The following is a 23,145-nucleotide window of genomic DNA, read 5'->3' on the forward strand; positions in this document are numbered from 1 at the left end:
GACACGCTAGTTGTCACAAAGTCCTGTAAGATCCAACCTAAAATGATTTCTTTGCTAAATTGACCAATATGTGTAGACATAACATGGGTTAATCGCTTTGAATTTTTGAGCCCTATTCTGCCTTAATGATTAATACATCAAAGTTACATGACTGAATAAACAAATAGAAAAATGTTATAAGGACAGAAAAATGTGTGAAAGAGCAACCAAAGTCTAAACTGAAAACCTTTAGAAACCTTGGAGAACTGTTAATTAAGACCATTTCAAAGGTTAAAGACAGTCTGGTTCTGGCAGTAGATGTTATATGAATCAAGACTTTTACAGAGTGCTGTATGTTCTGCCTGTCATGTACCAGGTACATGTTTTTCAATGTGTAAGGCAGCTTTTTAATTCGTATTCACCATTTGGTTGTGGGGTCACTCCACCCTGACCTATGCCGCCCCTACCCTTATGTGTCATGACTGCAAAGTTGTACTCCCTTTACCCTACCAGTCAGCCTGTGTTGCCATTTAGTTTGTGTCACTCTGAGCAGCCATTTGTCCTCTCCTGTCCCGCTCTTCTCACACAGATTGAAGTAGTCAACACCTTCAAGAGCGGCACCTCCTTTCAGGGGGCTCTGAGACGCCAATCATCCACCACCAGCCAGACCCAGGATGTAACCAATGTTTCTAGTCCTAGTCACGTGTCCTTGTCCAATGCCCTTTCCTCTCCTACAAGCACTACTGCTGCTACTGCTCCTCCCACTACTGGCCGTGAGTCAGAACTCTGTCAGTCTGCTTGTCTGCTCTCTTTGCTTCAGGGGTGCCATCCAGTTCTCATCAATCACTGATTTTTAAATTTAAATAACTAGACACATTGCCACCAATGACTTCATTGTAACGGTGGCATCTCTGAAGATCTGTCCTTTTCTCTCTTGCTGCTTTTTTCATTTCCTCTCTTACTCTGTCTTTTTGATGTTCACACTGGATTTCAAATTCATCTTGATATCTCCTCCCATGGTTGGCTGTACTGTCCTCTCATTGGTCAATGTGTGTTTGTTTCCCCAGAGTGCTAGGAGCACAGGACTAAGAGTGATACCCACGGCGTGACATTTCAGGTTGTGAGTTTGTCTCCCTCTGCTCATCCCCCATACGTCATCAGATCTGTCAGTCCTCTCGTTTCTATGTCTTGACGGCCGTTAATATTAACTAATTTCAATCAACTCACAAAGGGATTGGGTGAACATTCAAGTATAAGTGGCAATGTCGCTTTTTGTCACTTGTATGGCAGATAATAATGACTTGAGACAAGACAAATTTTACTTACTGTTTATATTTAAAATAACTTAAACTAAGCAGCTGTACATGTGGTTAGGGATATCCTTTTTATTACCTCGAATGCTTTCAGAAAAGTGTATTTTGAGATCAAAATATTAGATTGTAAGATCTGTTACTGTCTCTGTTTTCATCTTTGTTTCAAATATCTGAGCTAATCAACATTTTAAGGTGAATCTGATGGGACGCCATTTCAGCGTACAATCTTCTAATGAAAAAAAGGAAAACAAAGGTTTAACATAAACCACCTGGATGAACTGTTTTAGTATGAGGAAATATTCAACAACATTTTCCTTGGCGTAATTTAATCATTATCTGCTGGATATATTTCTATTATCCTGCTTGCAGGATTTGCTCAACCAGAATCAACCCAGCTTCATCATTATATATAAAATTATATATACTACACGTTATTATGTAGTATATTTTCAAAGAAAATACAATGTTCATAAACCATGAGGTGAGATGTTACTTTTACCTGAACAGTATTTTATAGGTCTAATGAGAAATGTCAGAAACCTGAATTCTCCTCTCTATTTTGTATAAAGGATGCAGCACATCTACTTAGAGGTTTAGTAGAACTGCACATTATTTTCTTTTAATCTAGTCTCTAAAAAGCTCAACCTTATATCATAAAGCATTTTATTAGATGCTTCTGATCTTGTAATCTTCATGGACTTTTTACATTTAGAAAGATTTACTGGGTCATGTTCAGAATAAACATGGTATCTTCTGATTCCATGTTAAAATGTTAGTGTTTTCCTTGGGACCACAACTTGAAACCACAAAAATAGGCTTACACTTATTGTTATCCCTGGTAAAGATGGATAAAAGTCTCTAAAATTGTTTTTTTTTCTTGTCACTGCAGCATCATCTAACACCGTGAGAATTTAGAAATTTCAATCTTTGAGTACATTTATTTAGTGGCCAGAAATCCTAGATTTAAAAATGTTTGTTTTTCAACAAACACATCATGCTTACTGGTAAAGCTAAAGAATCTTATTAGTTTCTTTAAGTTCATCAAATAGAATTAGAATTACTTTCTGTCTCCCTATGGTATACATTTACAGGCCGATTTCTCCTAGCCACTTTTCAAAATGTAAAAGTCAAGAATATCAGTACCAAGACAAAGCTATGATCATTAATCTTCATATTTACAAACTGTGCTAAGTGCTATTTTTAACACCTAAATTTGAACATGAAAGATTTACTATTTAAATTAATTTAAGGCTGTTCAATCTCATTGTCTCAAATGCGTATTAATACTATTAAATAATAATTTGCGATTAGTTATTCTGTTCATAATATCAACATTAAACGTGCAGATATAACTAAGTAGACACGCTTCCTGTTTCGATTCCTCAAACCTCAGTTTCTACATGGTCTCAACTGCACCATGCTGTTAGTTGCTTCCCAAAGAAACACAAGAACATGTGATTCATTAAACCGTCACACATAGCTGGGCTTGTACTTGAGTGTTTACTTCGATATGCATGGAGTGAGAAACATGCTTCGACCGTCAGACCTCTGACAATGAAACTTACTTTCATTATTCACCTCCTTTTGTTTGATGTCAGCTTTTCTTGTGCCAGTGTCCAGTTTGTCACTGTTGCATGTACTTTGGGTTTACATCTATGTGTGCGCGTGCGTGCGTGTGTGTGTGTGTGTGTGTGTGTGTTGTATGTTCATAATATTTTAACCTAGTGTGTTTGCTTGCTGTCTAAATTCCACTATTTTATTTCTGGGATGTGTTTGGTTGGTGTGAGTTTTATTTACTCTGCGATGCTTAGGTTGAGCCAACCTCATGCAGATTTGACTCACTCCATTCGGGACAATGCCTCTGCTACACTGTGCTATATTTGAGTGTTTTGTGTGTCTCATTCAGAGGCCGTGTGGATATTCTGCCAGACGGTGGTCTGGTGCCCCCCACCCCTACCCCTACCCCCCAGAAGTTTTTAAACCGCCTCATTGGATCTCTCTAATCTAATCAACTTCTTTCTTACTGACCTCGTCCACCAGATTTCTTCAAAACTGCATGTGGTATTGTGCTTTAATTTTTTTCTGTAAGTATTCCATCTATTAATGTGGCTTGTTTCTAGGTATACAGCACATTGGACTAAAGCGTATACTTACAACGAGCATTTGTGTTGCTTTGGTTTTTCTGGAAATGTATAATTTTCTTGTGTTCTTTATGATTATGTTCCTCACAGTTTTTCTTAGTGCACGCCAAAATTAAGTGACATGTGACCTGTAGTCATCTTGTGCAAGCAGAAAAGAGACTGCAGTTGCCTTCTCACTTGTTTCTCTCTCACTTTTTCCTTCTCCACATTGTATTCTCAAAAATAGCAAGAAAATATTTTTTTCTTCCTCTGTGTCCATCCCTTTTCAACTTTTCTCTTTTCTCTCATTACGAGGTTCCCTTCAGCTCTTTTTGTTTGTTCTAGAACGTCACCTCTCATGTTTTTCTCCCTTCCTTTTTTGGTCTTCTTTTCACAACAGATTCGAGTTGTGAATGCATTCCGTAGCTCCCTGTATGAAGGCCTGGAAAAACCCGACTCCAGAACATCCATACACAACTTCATGACACACCCTGAGTTTAGGATAGACGACTCCACACCTAGCATCCCCCTCATCGACGACACGGATGACGATTCTGCCAGGAGGAGGACAAAGTACTCCAGCCAGCCCTCGTCTCCTAACAAGAACAACAACGCTATCGACAGCGGGATCAACCTCACCATCGATATCAGCAAATCTGCTGCCTCCTCCAGCCCCGCCAGCCCTCTGCACAGCCTGGAGACCAGCCTCTAACCCCTGTCTTGAACGCAGCTCTAACCCCTCGTGTTGTTCCCTCAAGGTCCAGGAGCAACTCCTTTCAGCTTTCCCAGACCTTTATTTGTTACTTCTACCAGTACGTTACACATGGCCACCCAGTTCCCCTCTTCCGCTCCCTCCAGCGCACCATTTCTTACCACCGACACAGATCTGATCCATCTCCCTCTCGTAAGCTTAAGCCCATAAAGCTCTTCTCTCCTTTCAACACGGAGTGAATCTTAGTGAAATGGCAAGAATAAAAACATAATTTCAAAAAGCTCCACAAAGCTACACGACCTACACAGCCATCCTGCTTTTGTGGTTGCATGTGTATGGTGGCAGCCTTAATGGTGTTTATGACACTATGCTCGTACCGGTTAGCATGTACTGTATAAACGTGCAGCTGACTGCACGTTGCGTTGGAACTGTGTCCGCAGCGACACCCTGAGGAGGACGAGGTGGAGGGAGACTGCTGAGGGATGCAGAGCTCAAGTAGACTTTATACTCTTCTTAAACTCCTTCTCTTCAATAATAACATTGTTAACACAGATACAGTAATAGTTTGAATTAAATTAAAAACCGTTGTTATTATTCTGAGTCTGATTATTCTTGTTATTATTCTTATTGATCCTGCATGAATGTACATTTGCCCAAAGTTTAATTTCAAAAGGGTTTTCATTTTATTGAAGTTGTTTGGTTCTGATGGGCTGGGCCTCGCAGCGGACTACAAATGTAAAGACAGCTTCTCTGAGTCCTCCCTCTCTGCTCTGTGTGGCATGAACATGTACCGGACTCTTAAAAAAAAAAAGATATCATTCATAAGCAGAAATGTGTATCGAGGTGGTAGGGCTGAACTTGCACAGTAGTTTTGCACCTGATGAAAAAGAGAAATGCTAAATATTATTATTAATAAAAATGATGATGATAGCATTTATGGGATATATTCTATACATATAAATTCATAAAATCTATTTAGAGAGAGTTTATCTTTGTTTGTTGGCATGTTGCCTTGTTTCCGCTTCAATGGCTTAAATTATTTTGACTTATTTATGTCTAAAACAGAATGTAATTGTTTACAACCTCTTAGAGATGAATTTCCTGGTTTCTTAGAGGAGGCGAGCTCAGAGTTTTGTTGCTGTGTTAATACGGGAAAAACCATGTGCTGAAACTTGCCTGCTATATTGTCAAATAATGTAGATATTTTTAGAGGATAAACAATGAGAAGAAACCAAAATATAATGGGATGCATAGTACAGTACATGTGGAATCTTAGTATTACTCGTTATGATTGTTGGGATCAAATAAGAGCGGCTTGCCTTTGGTTTTTCCTAACAAAGGCCTCCTTTTTGTGACAGAGGAGAATATTTGATTTTTTTTTTCTGGGTGATAATTATGGTTTATTTTTGCTTTGCTTCAGTGCTGACCTGGGGTCAGTACTCATGTAAAAGGTTGATATCAGGACCTTTTTATTTAACTGTCGTCTAGGTAAACCTTGTTCAAAGGACTTCATCTTTTAAAGGTGTATGCGACCATCAAAAGGCTGCAATCAAGTCATTTTAGAATTTTGTTTGAAACTTGCAATATCTTGTGCTAATATTTTCTGATTTATTTTGATTTTTTTAAAAGCTTCTTTTCATCTACACACACGCAGCCCCTAAACGATGTTGGCATTTTTAACATCTAAAAAAAGATAAAAACCTGACAAAAAACAAAACTAATAACAAAAATGGAATGTTGCTTTGACTCTTTTTCTATAAATATACATAAAAGATTTCCTGCACTATCTGGTTATGAATGAAAACTTCTGTGGTGTAACTCTAGATGTGCTTTTGTGTGTTTCTAACCAAGCTTGTCTTCCTGCCGTCACACAATATACAGTACTCTTAGCATCTCAACTGTACTCACTAGTTGTAAACTATTTATTGTACTTTGACCAATCAGACGTTATCAGAAGTCGCATACAGCAGGCGCATTTATCAGTTTTTTTGCACTCAGACGGACAAGGCCACCAAAATAGCCTCTACTATTATTACTCTACCTAACCGAAGGCAGTTGCAAGCATGATGTCATAAAGTAGGCTCATTATGCAACTTGAAGAAAATATCATTTTTTTTTTTTTTTTACATAAATTTAAATCTATTCTGTAGATGATGTAAACAATCATATCTCCTAGCAGCTTTATCTTTTTTTGTTGTTTGTTTTTGCATCCTCCTCTGTCATTGTTCAGCCGATGTGTTCATCTGTAGAGGGTGCACAAGCTTTACTGGTCAGCTCAGGCATGTCGAAGAACATCGGAATAAATTCTGTCGTATTTAATTTGAAAGAAAACAGTCTGGGTTCTGATATTTACCTTAGAACTTCTTAATTTATTTTGCTATCTTTCCAGTGTTTTTTTTTTTTGTCTTTAAAGTAAAAAAACAAATAATACGAAGCAAATAAAAAAATAATACATAGATATAACATTTTCAATACATAAAAAAAAGACTTAAGCCAACATCCTGAAACCAGTTTTACATCGGGGAGAACATTCAGCTTTAAGACACTGAAGTTAAATGGATCTTTGTAAATAGAGTTATGGGTCCACTGAGGACAGAAACGTTGAAAACATGAACTCCTCCTGATTACATCATGCAACTCGATGAGTCATACTGATGACGCGGCACTTTGGCTGTTTGTGATCAATCCCCGCTCCTGTCAGAGACACATCCTAATCATAACATGTGTTGTAACAAACCTGTCATTATGTTTATGATGACACCCATGATGATGATGATATCAATGATACTTTTTTGCAATATACTCACCTGCCTCGATGTACTGTATTTAGCAGCATGCAGTTTGTTGAACAAAGAAAAAGAGAAATGCCAACAGATAGCTTTTTGGCATACTTAGCCATTCATGGGTAAGTGAATTAAGTGTTCATCTTGGTTTTATGATATTTTTTTTATCTATACAATAATTGTAAATAAAGAACTCAATGTCTTTGTTCATTTAATACTATGCAAAAAGTCATGCTTTTCTGATTGTCAACCCCCTTAATTCTAGAGTGTGTTGCTGGAATGTTTGTGGTTTCAAAAGTCAGTAAAAACAATGTGTTGTAAATTATTTTTTAGCCTGACGAAAAGTAAAAATTACAATACGGTGAAAAAGATTTTACAATGGTGGTGGCTATGATGATGGACTGTGACTCCTGCTGCTTGACTGACCCATATTTAACGCCACTGACAGGAGCGCTAGAGAAAAATATAATAACATACCATATTAATTATAATAGGAATTTAAAAAAATAAAGAAAACTCATGTAATAAATTTCCCAGAGCAGCATGACCAGCATGGTGTGCCCTCGCCCCGTGTGACATGTCCTGTTCTGATTTTGTTGTGCCTCACTCTGACTTTGTTTTTGTTCTTTTTACTGATTGATTTACTCTAAAAAACACTTCAGATGTTTTAGGGTTTCAAGTTAATTGTTAGCCAAACTCTAATCATGCTGAGGCAACACGAGCATCTGAAGAAACAACAAAGTATTGTCTGAATTCAATCCTGTTCTCTTCCTTCCCCCCTTTGCTTGGACTTTGTTGCAGCTCACACAGTTTAAAGCGCTCAATACGAGCAGGATTAGCTGTCAGTACATCAGTGGGACAGGTTTGGTTGAGGTTAGAGCGGTGTAATGGATTCGGTTCTGTCTTAGATTACATTAGTATTCCTATCAGTTCGATCAGAGCCATAATTTGTCACATTTAATCTGCGGAGTGCATACATTTCCTTTCCAGGGAACTGTGCACTAAAAGGCAGAACAAGGAAATTTCTCAGGATTCTGAATGTATTAAAATCAAAACAAATTCAACAAACAGTACTGATAAACAGAAAGACCAAGAATGTAATTTAATATCAAACAAATCAGTCTATTTGATACCAATAACATAAACACTAACTACATCCATCACAATGCTAACTCAAATAGGCTCACACACGATATGGATTCAAAAAAAGAATAAACCATGAAACAAGCACCCAAAACAATAATTGAAGCTGGTTAAAACATGATCACCAGGATCTTATCCCTTTCTGAGAGACTAAAGAAAAGATGTTACGATCCAATTAAAAAATCTTCAACCTAACTTTGATCTCGATGGAACGGTTGGGAATGGAAAGGTTAGCTTTGGCGGCACCAGACAGCTAGCACGGCGTACATATTCAGGCACCTAACTTAGGGTCCAACTTGTTGCAGTTTCAACTCAAAGAACCGGTTCTGGGTCTCAATGGACATGTGGTTCTGACACGTGTCTTAGCTTGGCTGGTGGCTGAGCAGCTGCTATCCAACTAATTGACGTACAGATGGTCCCAGGCTTGACTCATGACGGAAGTGGAACTAGCTAATGGGCAGTGAAACGTAACCTAAACAAAGTTACTGGATTCAACTCGGTGCATCTCGGTGTTGTGTGGAGGAAAATATAATTTGATACCAACTTCACACAAACGTGACAGAAAATAAGCTGAGAATTTAGATGCTGACTAATGGAGTACCTAGAACAGCTGAACACGTCAGTAGTTGGCCAACCAGTCAAACTGACCTGGGTAATAATGAGGACTCGCTCCCATGCCTAGTCAGGGACACGTGGAGGTTATACTATCTCTAATATATTGCTTTTGGGTGTAAAACTATTCTAAGGTCCAAGAAATGTATCACTTATCCATAATACCTATACTTAGTCATCTCTCTGTAATCTCAGGGATGCATTAAATTCAATGAATAAAACACATAATTTAAAGATGGACATAATCAGAACTTAAATCTAGGGTTAATTGTGAATTATAACGAAGCTTTCTGAATAATTAATCAAACCAAATCTGAAACTCCCATTCTCCTTTGAGAGAAACTTTCACATGAGCCACCAGGCAAAACCAGACGATAGCAGCTGAGCAAGGTCTCACACTCGAGTGTGACACTCCTCATCGTTTGTGATCCTGGGTAAGCGTTTACTTTGACTAGACTGCTTTGGCTCTTAAGGTCCTATGAGGCACATTGTAGCGACCTGCAAAAAGTCAGTTCTGTAGGTTATAGTTCACGTCCGCTGTGTGGGTGCTCCACTACAGAAGCAAAGCTGAGATTGTCCAAAAGGGCAGAGACACTTTTAGACAAAGAATAGAGCTTCTAGAAGGAGGAGAAAAGGAAGACCGCACAAAAGGTTCATGGACACAATGAAGGATAACAGACTGAGTTGTTGTGAAAGAGGAGGAAGCTGGGGACAGAGTGAGATAAAAGTACAGGATCTGCTTGCAAACCCTGAAGGGAGCAGCTAAAAGAAGAATAGGAAGGCAGCAGGTCGCATGTCGTTGGTTCCTGTAGAGTTATGAATGTAAAGGATGTAACAGGAGGCCAGCACAGACCACAATTATATGTTGTAAAATAACCTTTTTTGTGCATTTAAACTTGGAACAAAATATTTTAGAAGGAAGGAACAGGGTTAATCCAGGGGATGTGTTAGACATGTGAGCAGTGTATCAAGAGTATGTCCGCTTGATGCTTGAAAGAAAGCATTATGAAGGTCTGAGAGATCATTTTCATCCTTTTGTGAGCGCCGTCTTGCTACATTGATGTGTCCCCAATCTATAAGGGAACAGAAGTCATTCAATCTTTTGTAAGTGTAAGATTTAAATAAATATTGCTGTATACTTCACAGAATATTGGATTTTTTGAAGGAATTGTATGAGCCAGAGTAAAATCTGTAATGTGGAGAGACTGGCTGTGCCCCAGCTACACATGTAGTGATTTCAAACCTTACTAAGACATTTTCCTTGCTTTGTGGCGGGTTTTTCCCAAAATTGTCCCTTTTAGAGTTGCTAACAAATTGTCATCAAATCATACCAGAGGAAACTCTAGTATGTTTTATGTATTCTTAAGAAACATAAGAAAGGGAAAAGAAAATAGATTCAGGTTATATAAATATTAATATCTGGACTGGATTTAACTGAAGGGAGGTCTATGGGGCTCCGACAAACCAGTTCTTTTAGCGCTCACACCAAAACGTTACTTAAAACCCTTTCACATTTGATATATTTCAATCATTTGTTTCTGTTCATTTTGATGATTGGACACAAAGGGAAATCCAAAATGTAGCTTCCCTTAAGTTTAGAATGTCACATAAGAACAATTAAATGATATATTTTAAAAAGGGTATGTAATGCAAATCTGACCATTTTCCAGCCAGCAGAAAAACACAGATGTTCTCTATGAGAATAAGCAGCAAAAGGTAATTGCTGAATAAACTGGCTCTTCATAGAGTGCATTGTCCAAAGAAACTAGAAACAGATGCACAAGTGACAGGAAAGACTGCAGAGGATTGGCAAGCAAAGCCCATTCAAGAATGTGGGGGATATGAACTCGTGTTAGGCCCCTTCTGAACCAAAGACAATATCAAAAGTGTTTTGCCTGCGCTAACAAGGAAGTGTCCTGGACTGTTATCTAAGGGTCAAAATTCTTCTTTTCAGATGAAAGAAATGTTTGCCTCATCTTTGGAGGAATAGTGGAGAGTCACAGGTTGGGTTGGGGTCAACTTTGATGTTTGGCACAGTCAGGGCTAATGTGGAAAAACGTTTAATCTGCTGTTGTTGGTCCAAGCGAAATGAGCTTTGGCAATTAGTGCATCTACTGTACAGTACAAGAACATACTGGGCAGACATTTTCGACTGAAAATTTTATCAGTGGGTTTTATTAGCAGCAAGCCATACTCCTTTAAGATTAACAAGCAAACAACAATAATAAAAAACACTTAAAGTATCACTTTGTTTCACCCTTTATTCAATTCAAATCCACTTACTGAAAACAACAACTTTTTGACATTATTCTTATTTCCTAGGAGGCACCTGTGTTTGTGAGACTGATCCATCTTAGCAGCTGGATATACAATGCTTATTGTGCATAAAGAGCTTTAAAGGGCTTTATTTGTGGCCTCATGTTACATGACTAATAGAAATATTTTCACAAATTAGACCATAGGAAGCACATTTTGACAGCTGTGCAGTAGTCCAGTCTTACCAGTCAGAAACTTGCACAATCTGCCATCAGTGGCTTCAGTGCCATTAACTGTCCACAGGAGGGCAGCACTTCATCAGCCATATTTAACACAGCTGCAGTAATTGTAACTTGATTGGTAAGACACATTTAATGCACCAGTGTCAGATGTTCAACTTCCCCGTGGTTGACAGAAAGGAAGATGTTGAACTAACCTTGAACCTGGAACCAGCACTGTTGTGTCTGGTTTTAGCTTTGAGGTGTTGTTCAAGAAGTCGGGGAGACTTTGCAGAATCATACATCAACCACAATCTCAAATCTCAATTCTGTTTTAAAAAAATATTTATTTTATTAAACACAGGATACAGTTTGCTCCTGTGTTGCAGATTTAATCATATATTTCTGGTAACAGTAATGATGGGTCTGTGTTTGGTGGAAACTAATTCAGGCCCTTTAACAGTATAAGTACCACTGTGTGAAACACATGATAACCAGAGAGAGACTATTTGAAACAAGGCAGTAAAGAAAAAAAGTCATTTTAGATAAAAGTGTCTTATTATTGCATTATTGTTTTTAATATGTTTGTGCGGTAATTTCTAAAACTTTGTGATGCAGTTATGAAAGGACACTGATTGGGCTTATTTAAAGCACATTAGTGTTTACTGTTGTGGCTAGTTTAGTGATGGAATGTGATAACTTTTGCTTTCTTTCCCGCATGCCGAAATATCTGGGCGAGTTGATGACATCAATTAACCACTACATGTGTTAGACCTGAACCGGCTATGAATCTTGTTATATTAAAATGTTTGGGTAATGGTGCACCTCACATGCATATGAGCACTCTGGATTCATCTGATCGATGGTGGGATACTTTCTTTGTACCTTTAGTACCTAAAATACACATAGCAACATTGACATTGTGCTGAAGATTGGTACCAAGTCCTGCTGGAAATAATCAGAAACTCCATAAAGTTGATCAGGGAAGGACTGTGGAAACACATTGGACCTGAGCAGCAGTGCGGTCCTTTTTCTTCTTAGCCCAGGTTAGCTATTTCTGTCTTTGTCTCTGGTTCAGGAGTGTCTTAATATAAGAAATGTGAACGTTGTCCATTTCCTGGGTACATCTGGCTGCGGTGGCTCTGACTCTTGCTGAAATCCACATCTTGTGGTTCTCTCCCAAACTGTTGATTTATTATTTTTTTTCTTGACAATCCTCTCATTGCTTGCTGCACCATTTTCTACCAAAGTTTTTTTCTTGACTCAACTTTCCGTCAATATGCTTAAGTACAGCCTTTTGTGTCACTGCCTGTCTGCTGGACAACTGCCAAGTCAGCAATCTTCCTAAGATTTTCTAGACCCTAACATGGCCATAATATATCTTTATTAGGATTTTACTATTATTAATTAACCTTACTATTAATTAATTAATTTGAATGTAAAAAAAATATTTTTTATTTCATAGTTGTAAGGAAAATCACAAAGGTGGCAGAAATAAACCCTTGAAACATATCTGTGTGTGTGTAATATACATGAGTTGAATCTTTATGATGATACTTAATTGACCTTGCACCTGAACTTGTTGACCCCAAGCAACAGTTCTGAATTCGTTAATCAAAACTTGGCATCATTAAACATATACAGTTATTAAGACTGGACGAATTAAATAAAAATTAAGATAAGCTTGCTTTCCTTTCTCTTGAAATGTTGAGGTTTTTTTTATAGCCCTAATGGTTAACCCTGTGTTCAGCTGAGCTCCTGCCCCACAGTGAGTGTAGTAGCATCAGCATGCGCGGCCGTGCCTGCTGGGGTGGCACAGTCTGTGAATATAGAGTGGGCTCCCACAGCTCAGAAGATTAGCGACACAGTGCATTCAGGTCCATGTGCGAGGGCCGATTTCCAGGAAGAAAAGCCCTTCGCTGGGCCCCCAGTTGAATCCTGCTGCTTCCCTTTGGCCTAATAGAAAGCTGCAGTAACTGACAGTCCTTTACAATCCGCCAACACTGGTGGAGGTTTTGGAGGCTCGAGGTCCTTCTTTCTTTTTTTTTTTTTTACACAGCTTTCTTCCAAAAGGACTGATTTTGAAATTACTCATTCTTTGCCAAGTGTAAGTGGTATATCTGTGTGCATCAGTTCGTATATGTATATGTGTATGACTACACACACACACACACACACACACACACACACACACACACACACACGTTTGAATGCCAGTGCTGGCAATTGTCTTAATGGGATAAGGGGAGACTATGGTTCCTGTTTGGGGGAGTGGGGCTGTGGGATTGACATGGGAAAACACACACACACATTGCATTCATTGCACCAACGGCTATGTTGTTGGTTGATTCACAACAAAGGTGATATGTGGTGACTTGTTATCTTCCTAGCAGCCCCGAGGCTTCCCAAATCTTGCCCTAAAATAGATGCAAAAAACTTCTAGCACGACTGAACCTGAAACAATGAATATTAAAACAAATGCAACAGTAAAATATAGTTGTGAACTTGTTTTCTTTATGCTCGTTAATTCATATTAATCAAACACAATGCACCACTTCAGGGAACAAAGTCTCACTGTAAATTAGTTTAATCTTCAGTGTGTTGCAATGACGTGTCTTGACCAGCAGGGGTCATCTGTGGCATGTTGAGCTAACAGTCTTTGTGTCCTCTGTGATTTGGAAAGCTTCTGTGACAAACAATTTGTAAGAACATATTAAGTAAAGCTGTCAGTGGTGATACAAGGAAAGAAGCGAGAGAGAAATTAGACAGATTAAAGCTAAACTGATCCTACGCCACAGAAAGATCAGTCCTTTACAGACAATCATTTCCTGGATTCTGATTCTTGCTAATTTAGATTTTTTTTTTACACCATAAATAGAATAATATGTTCTAATATTATGGAGCAGCTTTTTACAGCAAAACAATTCCTTTAATAACGTAGTCGGCTAAAAGTGTACTCTAATCGTATCTCTTCATCATTGCTCCGCTTAGTGGGAAAAACGGAACATTTTGTCCTCAAAGATGATGTGTTGACAAATGTGCAAGCATTAAGATGTAACCAAGTTTGAACGGCCTTACTTTGACGGCTAGACAACAGGAACAGAACATCGTTAAACTGTGGCTCTTGTGGGATGTTCCTGACCAGTCAATATGCGTCAAAAAGGTTGAGAAAGGAGGGAAGGCTGGCTTGTATGGTCAAAGGTTTAAGATAAACCACTGGATCTCAAACTGCTAATAAACTTTTTGGAAACAGGTGTCAGAATAACTAATGCATTAAGGTTTAGGTATTCCCTTATGGGGCAGCATAACTTCAGAATAGTCAGCATACCTGTCCACCCCTATAAAAACCAACAGTGAGCATCAAAACTGGACCACAAAGCCATAAACGAAACGCTTTCTTTTACACACAAAGATGTAGGGGACGCTTGCATCACTTCCTGAGGAGCACATGGCACAAAGATGGTCTATGGGCAGGAGACAAGCTTCCTCAGAAAAACTGTAAAAAAAACAAACAAAAAAACATATTTTTTTGGGGCTGAAAAACTAGTTTCAGCTGTGAAAACCTGAAAAGTAAGTGTGACTTATAGGGACAATAAATTAAGTCAGCAATGAAAACCAAGGTACTTTAGTCCTTAACATTATTGAATGAGTTATCAGTATTTATTCCCTTAAGTGGTAGGTTATTTCAACCGGTGAAAGTTCTGCTAGCTTTCATGCTTTTGTTATGAAATGTGGGAAAACCAACTTTTGGAGTTGGCTTTTGAGTTAAAGGCTGAATACTCTTTTAATGTTCAACTTTAACAATAAAAATAGCTGCCAAATAAAATGATGTAGTACTTTCTGTACAATGACAATACAGCCTCACATTTATTTCTAAAGTTTAAAGTTATACAACTGAAACTTAAAGCTGGGGTGGGCGATTTTTCCTGAGGTTTCCCCAAGTCCCTCTTCGAATAACTGCGCATGTGCAAGACCAGCTCGCCTTGCTCTTCTGCTCTTCAGGGGAATTGCGTCTTAAAAATAAAATGAAAGAGCCAGAAAAGGCATAGAAGTACTGAGCCAGGTGTACTTTTAATGGGGAAAAAGCAAAGGAAGAAATCCAGATTAGTAGCAATGATTGCCAATAGTGCATGAATGGAGAGTAAATCCTCCAGTAGCCTAGGCTAAGAGTGCTGTAACTGTAGAGATAGCTCATGATCACCCAAACCACCTGAACTTTAATGTTGACTTATTAAAAATTAAAATGTACTTTTTGCACATTTTTGTACTTCCATTTGGGTCTCTACTGCTTCTGGAAACAGTCCATGCACTAAAAGAAACCAATTGTTTTTTTGGCCGTATTTTTCAAACTATAAGTCGCTCGTTTTTTCTTAGTTTGGCCGATCCTACGACTTATATTCACGTGCGACTTATATATCAATTTTAAATGGTAATTCATGTTGACCAGTATGAACCAAGGAGTAAACATTACTGTCCATAGCTGCAAGAGTGCTTGCTAGGCTCGTGAAAACTATATCCTGCTCCTGTACCCCTTAAAAATTAATTGAAACATTAACTTATAGACAACAAAGACTGAACATATATGTTGTATATGTGAATGCATACTGCTTCAGAGTGGAGCGTTGCATGGAGCAGCTCAAAGGGCCCAGACCATGACAGACCCGTTATTAGGCTGTCCATGAAGCTAATAATAGCTAGCACTAGCTTACAGGGCTGTTGTACGGGCGGTTTGCAACTTCGGTGATGCACATGAGCTTTATGTTGCTCTTAAACATCCGTGTCGTACTGTTAGCTTAGCACGTAGCACCCCTACACACTTTACCCAAAAGGAACGTTTTTAGTTTTAAAACCTGTGCACTGTGTCCACTTTTATTTTCAGACACACTGGAGGAAGACCATTACTTGGGTTCACACTGGCCTACTAATTTCAAGGGTGCTTGTAGCCACGATGAACTAGTGGACCTTTTATATTTAAAGAATTATAATAAGAAGGAAATATAAACATGATATGATGAAGGAATTTAATTTTTAATTATGTCATTTGCTAACAAACTCGACTCTTGCACTGGTATATTAATATTATTTGTTTTTGTTTTTGATTTTTGTGTGTTTTGTACACATGATAGAGTATTTATCACATTCCTTAGTAATAGCCAAAAGCCCTGTACCCAGACATTATCCCTTAGCTGTGAAAGTGCTGCTTTTTGTTCTTTAATTCAGTAATCAGAATAAGTGCACACTTCACAATGGATTACACCAGCAGGATTACAGCAACAACTAATATTTAAATAGAAATTTGAAAAATAACCCTAGAACTTAATATTATTATAACACTGTACCTTTTATTTACCATCAGCTTGCAAATTGTTTGTTTAAAGCCTTTGTAACTTTAAGACAGTCCTTTAACAGTCCTCTTTCAGGCCCTGGTCTCTAAGTGCTTTGGAGGCTCATTTGTGCCATCAGCCATCAAGCTCCACGATACAAAAGCACCAAACTGAACGAGACCGTTCCTGATTCCATTTTAGATATCTGGCTGGTTGTGAATAATTATTATTGATTGATTATGTTGTGCGGACAGTGTGTTAAAACTTTTATAATACTTCATCTGTCCTTTTTGTATTCCTTTGTAAGTTATATCCTATCTTAACACAGTCCATTGTCTTATTAATTCAATAGTCTGACCACACCATGGCAGCTTGATTACTGACCAATGAGCTTGATTGAGATATAAACCCCTGAGTTTCAATCACAGAGGAGTAATGGTGTTTTGTAAAATCCTTGCTACTTTTTGGTTATACTTTCCACAAGATGCATAGGCTGGGGGATATTAACACACAAACACCGAGACAGCGTGTTGGCAGACAATGTCATCTTCGTCTTTCTTCCCATCAGACACATAATCTCACTCAGTTGTCCAATGACAGCAGCTAGACAGGGCTGTGATTACTGCTCCACCTCCAAACCTCACTGCTATAATTGCTCCCCTCTCCTGTTCACTCTGTCAATACGGAGATGTCAGGTGGCAATAAGTAAAATGACAAATTCATTAGATGATGGTGAGAAGGAGAGAGAGGGGTCATATTTTTCAGACTGATCAACATTTCATCTTGAGGTAAGAATGAACTGAAGAAGAGGAGGGTGGTGGTAAATGAAGATGAGAAACAGAACAGAAAGAAAGAGAGCACCAGCTGCCATTATTGATTTGATATGTGCAGTTTGTCTTCATTACCCATGGTCCACTGCTCTCAGAGATGGGGTAACGGCTCCATGCATCACATGATTGCCTGGCAGGTGAGCAAGGAGGCAGATAGAAGTAGGAACGGCTGAATATATAATTGCACATCTGGTTTATTACCATCCATCACTCACGGGGAATGTGCCGGATATGAATGAAGTAATTGCCTTAATGCTCATCAGGCTGGTGAATACGAGGATAAAAATTATTCTGCATAAGAGGGACTTCACAAGTGCACCTTTTTATGCCATTAAGGTGCAGCATATGGAAAAAAAATACCTGTAATTTTCCAGCCCCCTTGAGTTTTTGCTGATAAAAATGGAATCATCCTTTTGTTACTTTGGTTACCTCTGGGTAAAATCTAAACCTTTAATACCAAATGTATCATTTTTGAAAACCCCCATCTCTTTTCTAAATGGTATTTTTACTCTTTTGCCGTCTAGTGGAGTATTTAAGAACTGTACGTGGGTGGTGATCGTGTTTAAGATGGCGGCCCACAACTAAAAAGCATTCTTTTTACTTTTGCTAATTTTTTTGCTATGTGTCCTGTCTGGCAGCTTAGCACTAAGAATTACTGTCTTAATGCCAGAGAGAGTCCAACAGATTTAGCCTTACTGCTTTTGCTATAGTGCTACGCTTGATACATGTGCAAAATCTTTTTTATTGGACATCATTTTGGGATGAGTTCAAATTCAACGGACACAGAAATGGAAAGGTAAAAGAGAAAGGTAAGGCAAAATGTTATTGAGGAGAGAAGGTGACTAATGCAGGAAAAAGAATACAAGAAAACATCATCGGAGTCTGCTTCTACACATGCAGAAAGAGATATATTAAGAACAACAAAACAAACAGAAGTATCACAGGTACAACCAACCAACGCCTTTGATAACATCACTGGAAAAATACACATTATTAATACAAGATGCCTTTAGTGGCAGCCAAAGCTAACTATAGGGTTCATCTGTATAGAAGTTTAAATGTAACCAACTTTTTGTGAGAGTGTGCCTTTATATGTAAGGTTTGTCCATAACAAAAAAATACTCAATAGTGGTTGTGAGGAGACCAGAGCCCCAGATATCCGAAAGAGCCCCCAGAGCAAAGGAGCCCAAGAAGGACCAACACAGGGATGTCTGCCTCCCCCATCCCAGAGAAGAGGACAGCCCCAGGAGACCCCGCACCAGCCATAGTGGTGGGAGCTGCAGCAAAGGAGCCCACGGGCTCCACTGGCAGCCAGCTATGCTAGACCGGACGCAGCCATGGGTTCAGAGAACAGAGAGACCCAAAGGCACCCCCACCCCCCAGCAGAGCCATGAAAGAGCCAGGGAGCTGAGGGCCTGCAAAGCAGCTGCCAGGAGTGAGCCATAGCATGCCCAAAGACCCGAACCCCGGACACAGAGGACCACCAAACGCATCGGCGGGTCAAGGCACCAGCCACCTGCAGGGAGCCTGGTGCGGGGGGATGGACTCTACACTTGGGCTCTCAGAAGACCTGAGGTGTCCCAGGAGAGGGGGCAGTCCAAAACCCAACCTGACAATGAAACAAGCACACAGTCACAATGGTGATCCCTTTCACCAGGGTGGAGGAGAGCAAACCAACCGAGCCTCAAGCTGAAACCAGAGTCGAGCTCTGCCCCAACCCAGGAAACCCGGTCCATACCACCAACCCACCGATCCCAACGATCCCTGAACCCATCCATCCATCCAGAGGTGGGGCCAATGACAAATTTTGAGCAAGCCAGCCAAACAGAGCCCCTCCCACGAACCTGGAGGTGCCCAGACCAGCCGGCCCAGCTGATCATGCCACCACCCAGTATCAGAGTAAAATTAAACATAATGTATAACATGATCAAACGTTTTTATCTAAATAAGAGTAGCAACATTCACTGCCATTGCTCCAAAAAGGAATATAAAATTTCAACATTTTATCAGAAAGTCTCATTATTTTACATATGCCATGTTCTAATTGTTATTTCTGTGATGAGATTTAGCCAAAAATATAAATTAAAAGATGAAACTTAACCCAATCTCCACCACAGCTTCTCTAGCCTCTTATTAAAAGGGCTTTAACGTGAAAATGTGGCCATGTTCTAAAACAATCACCACTTAAAACCTTTTCACTGCTTAATAAACCTGAAACTGGTCCATGTCTGCAATCAATGGGTTAAAATTATTTAAACGTTGAGGCTTGGCGTTGGACTTCACGGCACTTCTTCCAAGCCTGCAGTGGGCTGTGACCAGAACCTTTTCTTCCACAGCTACGCCAAACAAAGTGGGTGTCTGAAACCTTTGCTTTCTCCTACTCTGCACTTGTATGAAGTACGAGGCCGCTGTATCAAAGTGTTCATGCTGCCAACGGTTTTAATATTCAGCATAGTAATATCATCCCCCTCAGCTCTGTTGGCGCGGGGCCTGGTGTGCTGCTAACAAGACTCCCTCACTACTGGGTGGCCCGGTCGGTCGCTGCTCAACGCTGTTCTGCTGCCAAGCAGGGACTCCCACAGGCAGCGTCTGCTGATATGTTTACACCTTTTTTGCTAAATTTACGGTGAAAGTTTTAAACTCTTCCTGTTGTCCCACTGCCGCTTCTGTGGAAGTCGTGCGCTTTGTCGCACACTGTCACGTGCAGATGAAAGAGACGTGGGGCTGAATGGCTGCAGTGGATTGGCTGCGGCCGGTTTGTTGAACCTGAGCTTGGGATCTTTTTGCGGTGAGCCCTTTTGTCTTGTATTTCCCCTCGTTCCTTTTCTCCTCGCTTTCCCTCACTGAATCTTTTTTGTTCGTTAAAACTCTGCACGAATGCAGTCCAAAAGCCTTCTCAGTGAAGTGACCCATGTTTAAATGTTCTGGGGGCATCCAGTTGAATTGCTCAAACAAATTGCTGTTGATATGAAGATGTGGGGGTGTCTCTGTTGAGACTGTGGTTCATACGCTTGGCAGCAGAGGGTTGGCATCGGAGCATGCTAAATGGCAGATTTGGCTGGGTTTTTGACTTTTATCAGTCAGTTGGTGTCTTTCCTGTAGAAGCGACTCACATTTTAAACAAATACACCAAATGCAAATTTACCGAGCTATTCGGTTCCTTGTTGTCCGATAGAATGATATTCAATGAAAAGAGCACCGACATGTTAACGGTGTAAACCTTTTTCTACATCCCTCTAACCTGCACTTTGTGTGAGGTCCTGTCAACCCGCTTGTTCCTGCTTTTCTGACTGATTTTAGAGATTTTTACCCTCAAGGAATCCATGATTATACCAGCCACCATTGACCATGTGCCAGAGAGTAAACATAGTGGATCACAGGGGAGTTATCGCGTGAAATACAGATGTCCAGACATTAGGATATTCATCTCAGTAACGCCTTGAATAGGTCTAGCTGTTAATTACAAGGACAGCCACGGTCATCACCCAAACCAGCAGAGCTACCTTCACACATCCAGCTCCTGCAGCATGTCCTTTATCTAGCTCCTTCCTTTTTTCCATTTATTCTAACCAGCTTCCCTCTCCATGCTGATGAAATCGTCCTCACAGCATGATGCTGCCACCACCGTGTCTCACTGGATGTTGTTTTAGGGTGATATGCAGTGTTAGTTTTCTCACCATATCACCTTCTTCCACATGTTTGCAGTTTCCCCTTGCTTGTGGTAAACTGTAAATGAGACTCCTCGATTCAGGCCAGATCTGTTGAGTGCACAACTAAAACTGGTCCTGTCAAATAATTGTCCCAGCTGTTGACCTCTGCAGCTCCTCCACAGTCTCTCACGGAAAACCTGTATTTATTCTGTGACTAAACTGAACTCACGTTAACTAAGTTTTTAGGGCCGTTGATTTTGTTGGATTTTATTTTGGATTAACAGAGCCCAATTCACCTTACACCTTCATTTGAGTCATTTTTCTGCCACTTCACTGTTGTGCTCTGCTTTGTGTTTGTCTGGCAGATAAAATCCAAATAAAACACAATTTGTATTTTGGTGGTGGTATTTTAATTTTGCAAAGAACTGGGAAAATATGAATGAATCTGGTTTTGCATCTTTTATCAAACTTAAACACTTTTAAACATAACCTAAATATGTTTAAAAATACCGTCTGTTCACCTGCATGCTTGATTTACCAAAAAGAACAAAGAAAAACAACAACTAAGTTACAACTGTCGCTTCATGCATGCTCAGTATGAGGGATTGCTGCAAACCCATGGACAATGCAGACGACTCTCCCTGTAGCTCTACGCTTCTCCAGGAGTGAATGCTGCTTGTCGGGACTTTGAAGCAATCAACTGGTTCCCTTATATAGGAAATGTTTGACCAATCTGTATAATCTGATTCAATTTGACTTTGTAAAGTGCCTCGAGATGACATGTTTAATGAATTGGCGCTATATAAATAAATTCAACTGAATTTAACTATAATGAATAATGTACAAGTTTCAATTGTTCTTCATCTCCAAGATGGTGTCTGAAGAGGAGAAGAAGCTGGAGCAGGATCAAGGATTTGGAAAGCATGTATGATGAGTATGAAAGAGATAAATTCATACTAGTACAGAGGATTGGATTGACTCCAGGGAGAGAGAGGAGGAATTAGGGACAGCTGTGAGTCTGTGTGGTGGGGAGGACTTTCTCTCAGCGAGGGAGCTGATCCAAGTGTAGAGGATTTTGTCCAGGGATGCAGCTGCCAAGAAATGGACAATGACTTGGTACGGGTCACAGTAGGTAATGTCTGGGTGTGGTTAGTGTGGCACAGAGAAGTTTTCTTACCTTAGGAGCTCAAAAGGGAGCTCGAGACAGATTATTGGGAAAACGCAGAGAAATGCACAAGGTGAGAAACAGGAAGTGTGGAATACAGCATGCAAGGAGATTTGGCTTGATACTGCAGCTCAATCCAAATACGCTTATTGAGTAGGGACTGATAAGTCCTGTCTGAATACTGCCGTAAAGATAGGAAATAGAGCCTGTAAACTTACTCTCGCGACTAGTTTTGAGTAGAAGCCCTGCAACGTCCCTTACCGGCGCTAAGAAGCCATAAGTTATCCCACAATCCTTTGCGTGACATGACGTATCAGCACAGCCACCTGACAGAATTCAGTGAAAATGTCTGGAGAAAAGAAATCGCGCACTTTGTACTTCGTTTCCGGAAGGCTGTAGGGCCAGATTTGACTCGCATCGTCTGTGTGCGTTTGTCACGTAATGACGTCTGAGTTAAAGGCTGAAATCACCACAGCAGTCCAATGCACTGCAAAAATAGACCTAAAAATAAGAATTTTTTTTCTTGAAATTAAAGTATTTTTCCTTGATTTGAGCAGATAAATAGGACTATTTGCCAATGGAATAAGATTTTTGCACTTAAAATAGGAACAACTCATCTCCATCACCTTATTTCTGAATTGTCTTATTTTAGGGGTAAAAATACTCATTCCATTGGCAAATAATCTTATTTACCTGCTCAAATCAAGGGCAAATACATTAATTTCAAGAAAATTTTACTTATTTTTAGCTCTCTTTTTGCAGTGTGCATCTTTCCTCCCAGTGATACAGCTCTTACTGCTGACCCCGTGAAAGGTTAAGGAACAGGAACTAAAAGCTATTATTAAAGGTATGCAGATGGAGCCTCCCACTGCAGGGAGAGAGAGAGACTGTCTTACAGCTGCATGCTGAGCTCAGGTGTGCCACCTGCTGCCTGTTGGCCACGCCCCTTTGAGTGGATAAGCAGAGAACACTGGTTTTCATCAATATATGCAGAGTTAAAACCGTATACTTGCACTGTATTAAAAGGCAACTTCTTTACT

General features: G+C 39.7%; 1 protein-coding gene across 17 annotated transcripts in view; it reads left to right on the forward strand.

Moving 5' to 3' along the window:
* The window catches only part of atp2b2 (ATPase plasma membrane Ca2+ transporting 2), a 164,067-nt gene extending 156,554 nt beyond the window's left edge, over positions 1–7,513 (forward strand). For 7 of the 17 annotated variants that reach the window (XM_021319887.2, XM_021319888.2, XM_036152175.1 and 4 more), the window contains one exon: positions 3,813–4,124. In XM_021319887.2, coding sequence (XP_021175562.2) covers positions 3,813–4,124 — 312 coding nt within the window. Of the gene's footprint in view, positions 1–568; positions 753–1,046; positions 1,100–3,198; positions 3,377–3,812 lie in introns of all 17 variants that reach the window. The other 10 variants (XR_002428548.2, XR_004933595.1, XR_004933597.1 and 7 more) reach the window with 8 other exon arrangements.
* Positions 7,514–23,145: the final 15,632 nt, after the last annotated feature.

Source organism: Fundulus heteroclitus, chromosome 20 (genome assembly GCF_011125445.2).
Source record: "Fundulus heteroclitus isolate FHET01 chromosome 20, MU-UCD_Fhet_4.1, whole genome shotgun sequence".
Classification (NCBI taxonomy): domain Eukaryota; kingdom Metazoa; phylum Chordata; class Actinopteri; order Cyprinodontiformes; family Fundulidae; genus Fundulus; species Fundulus heteroclitus.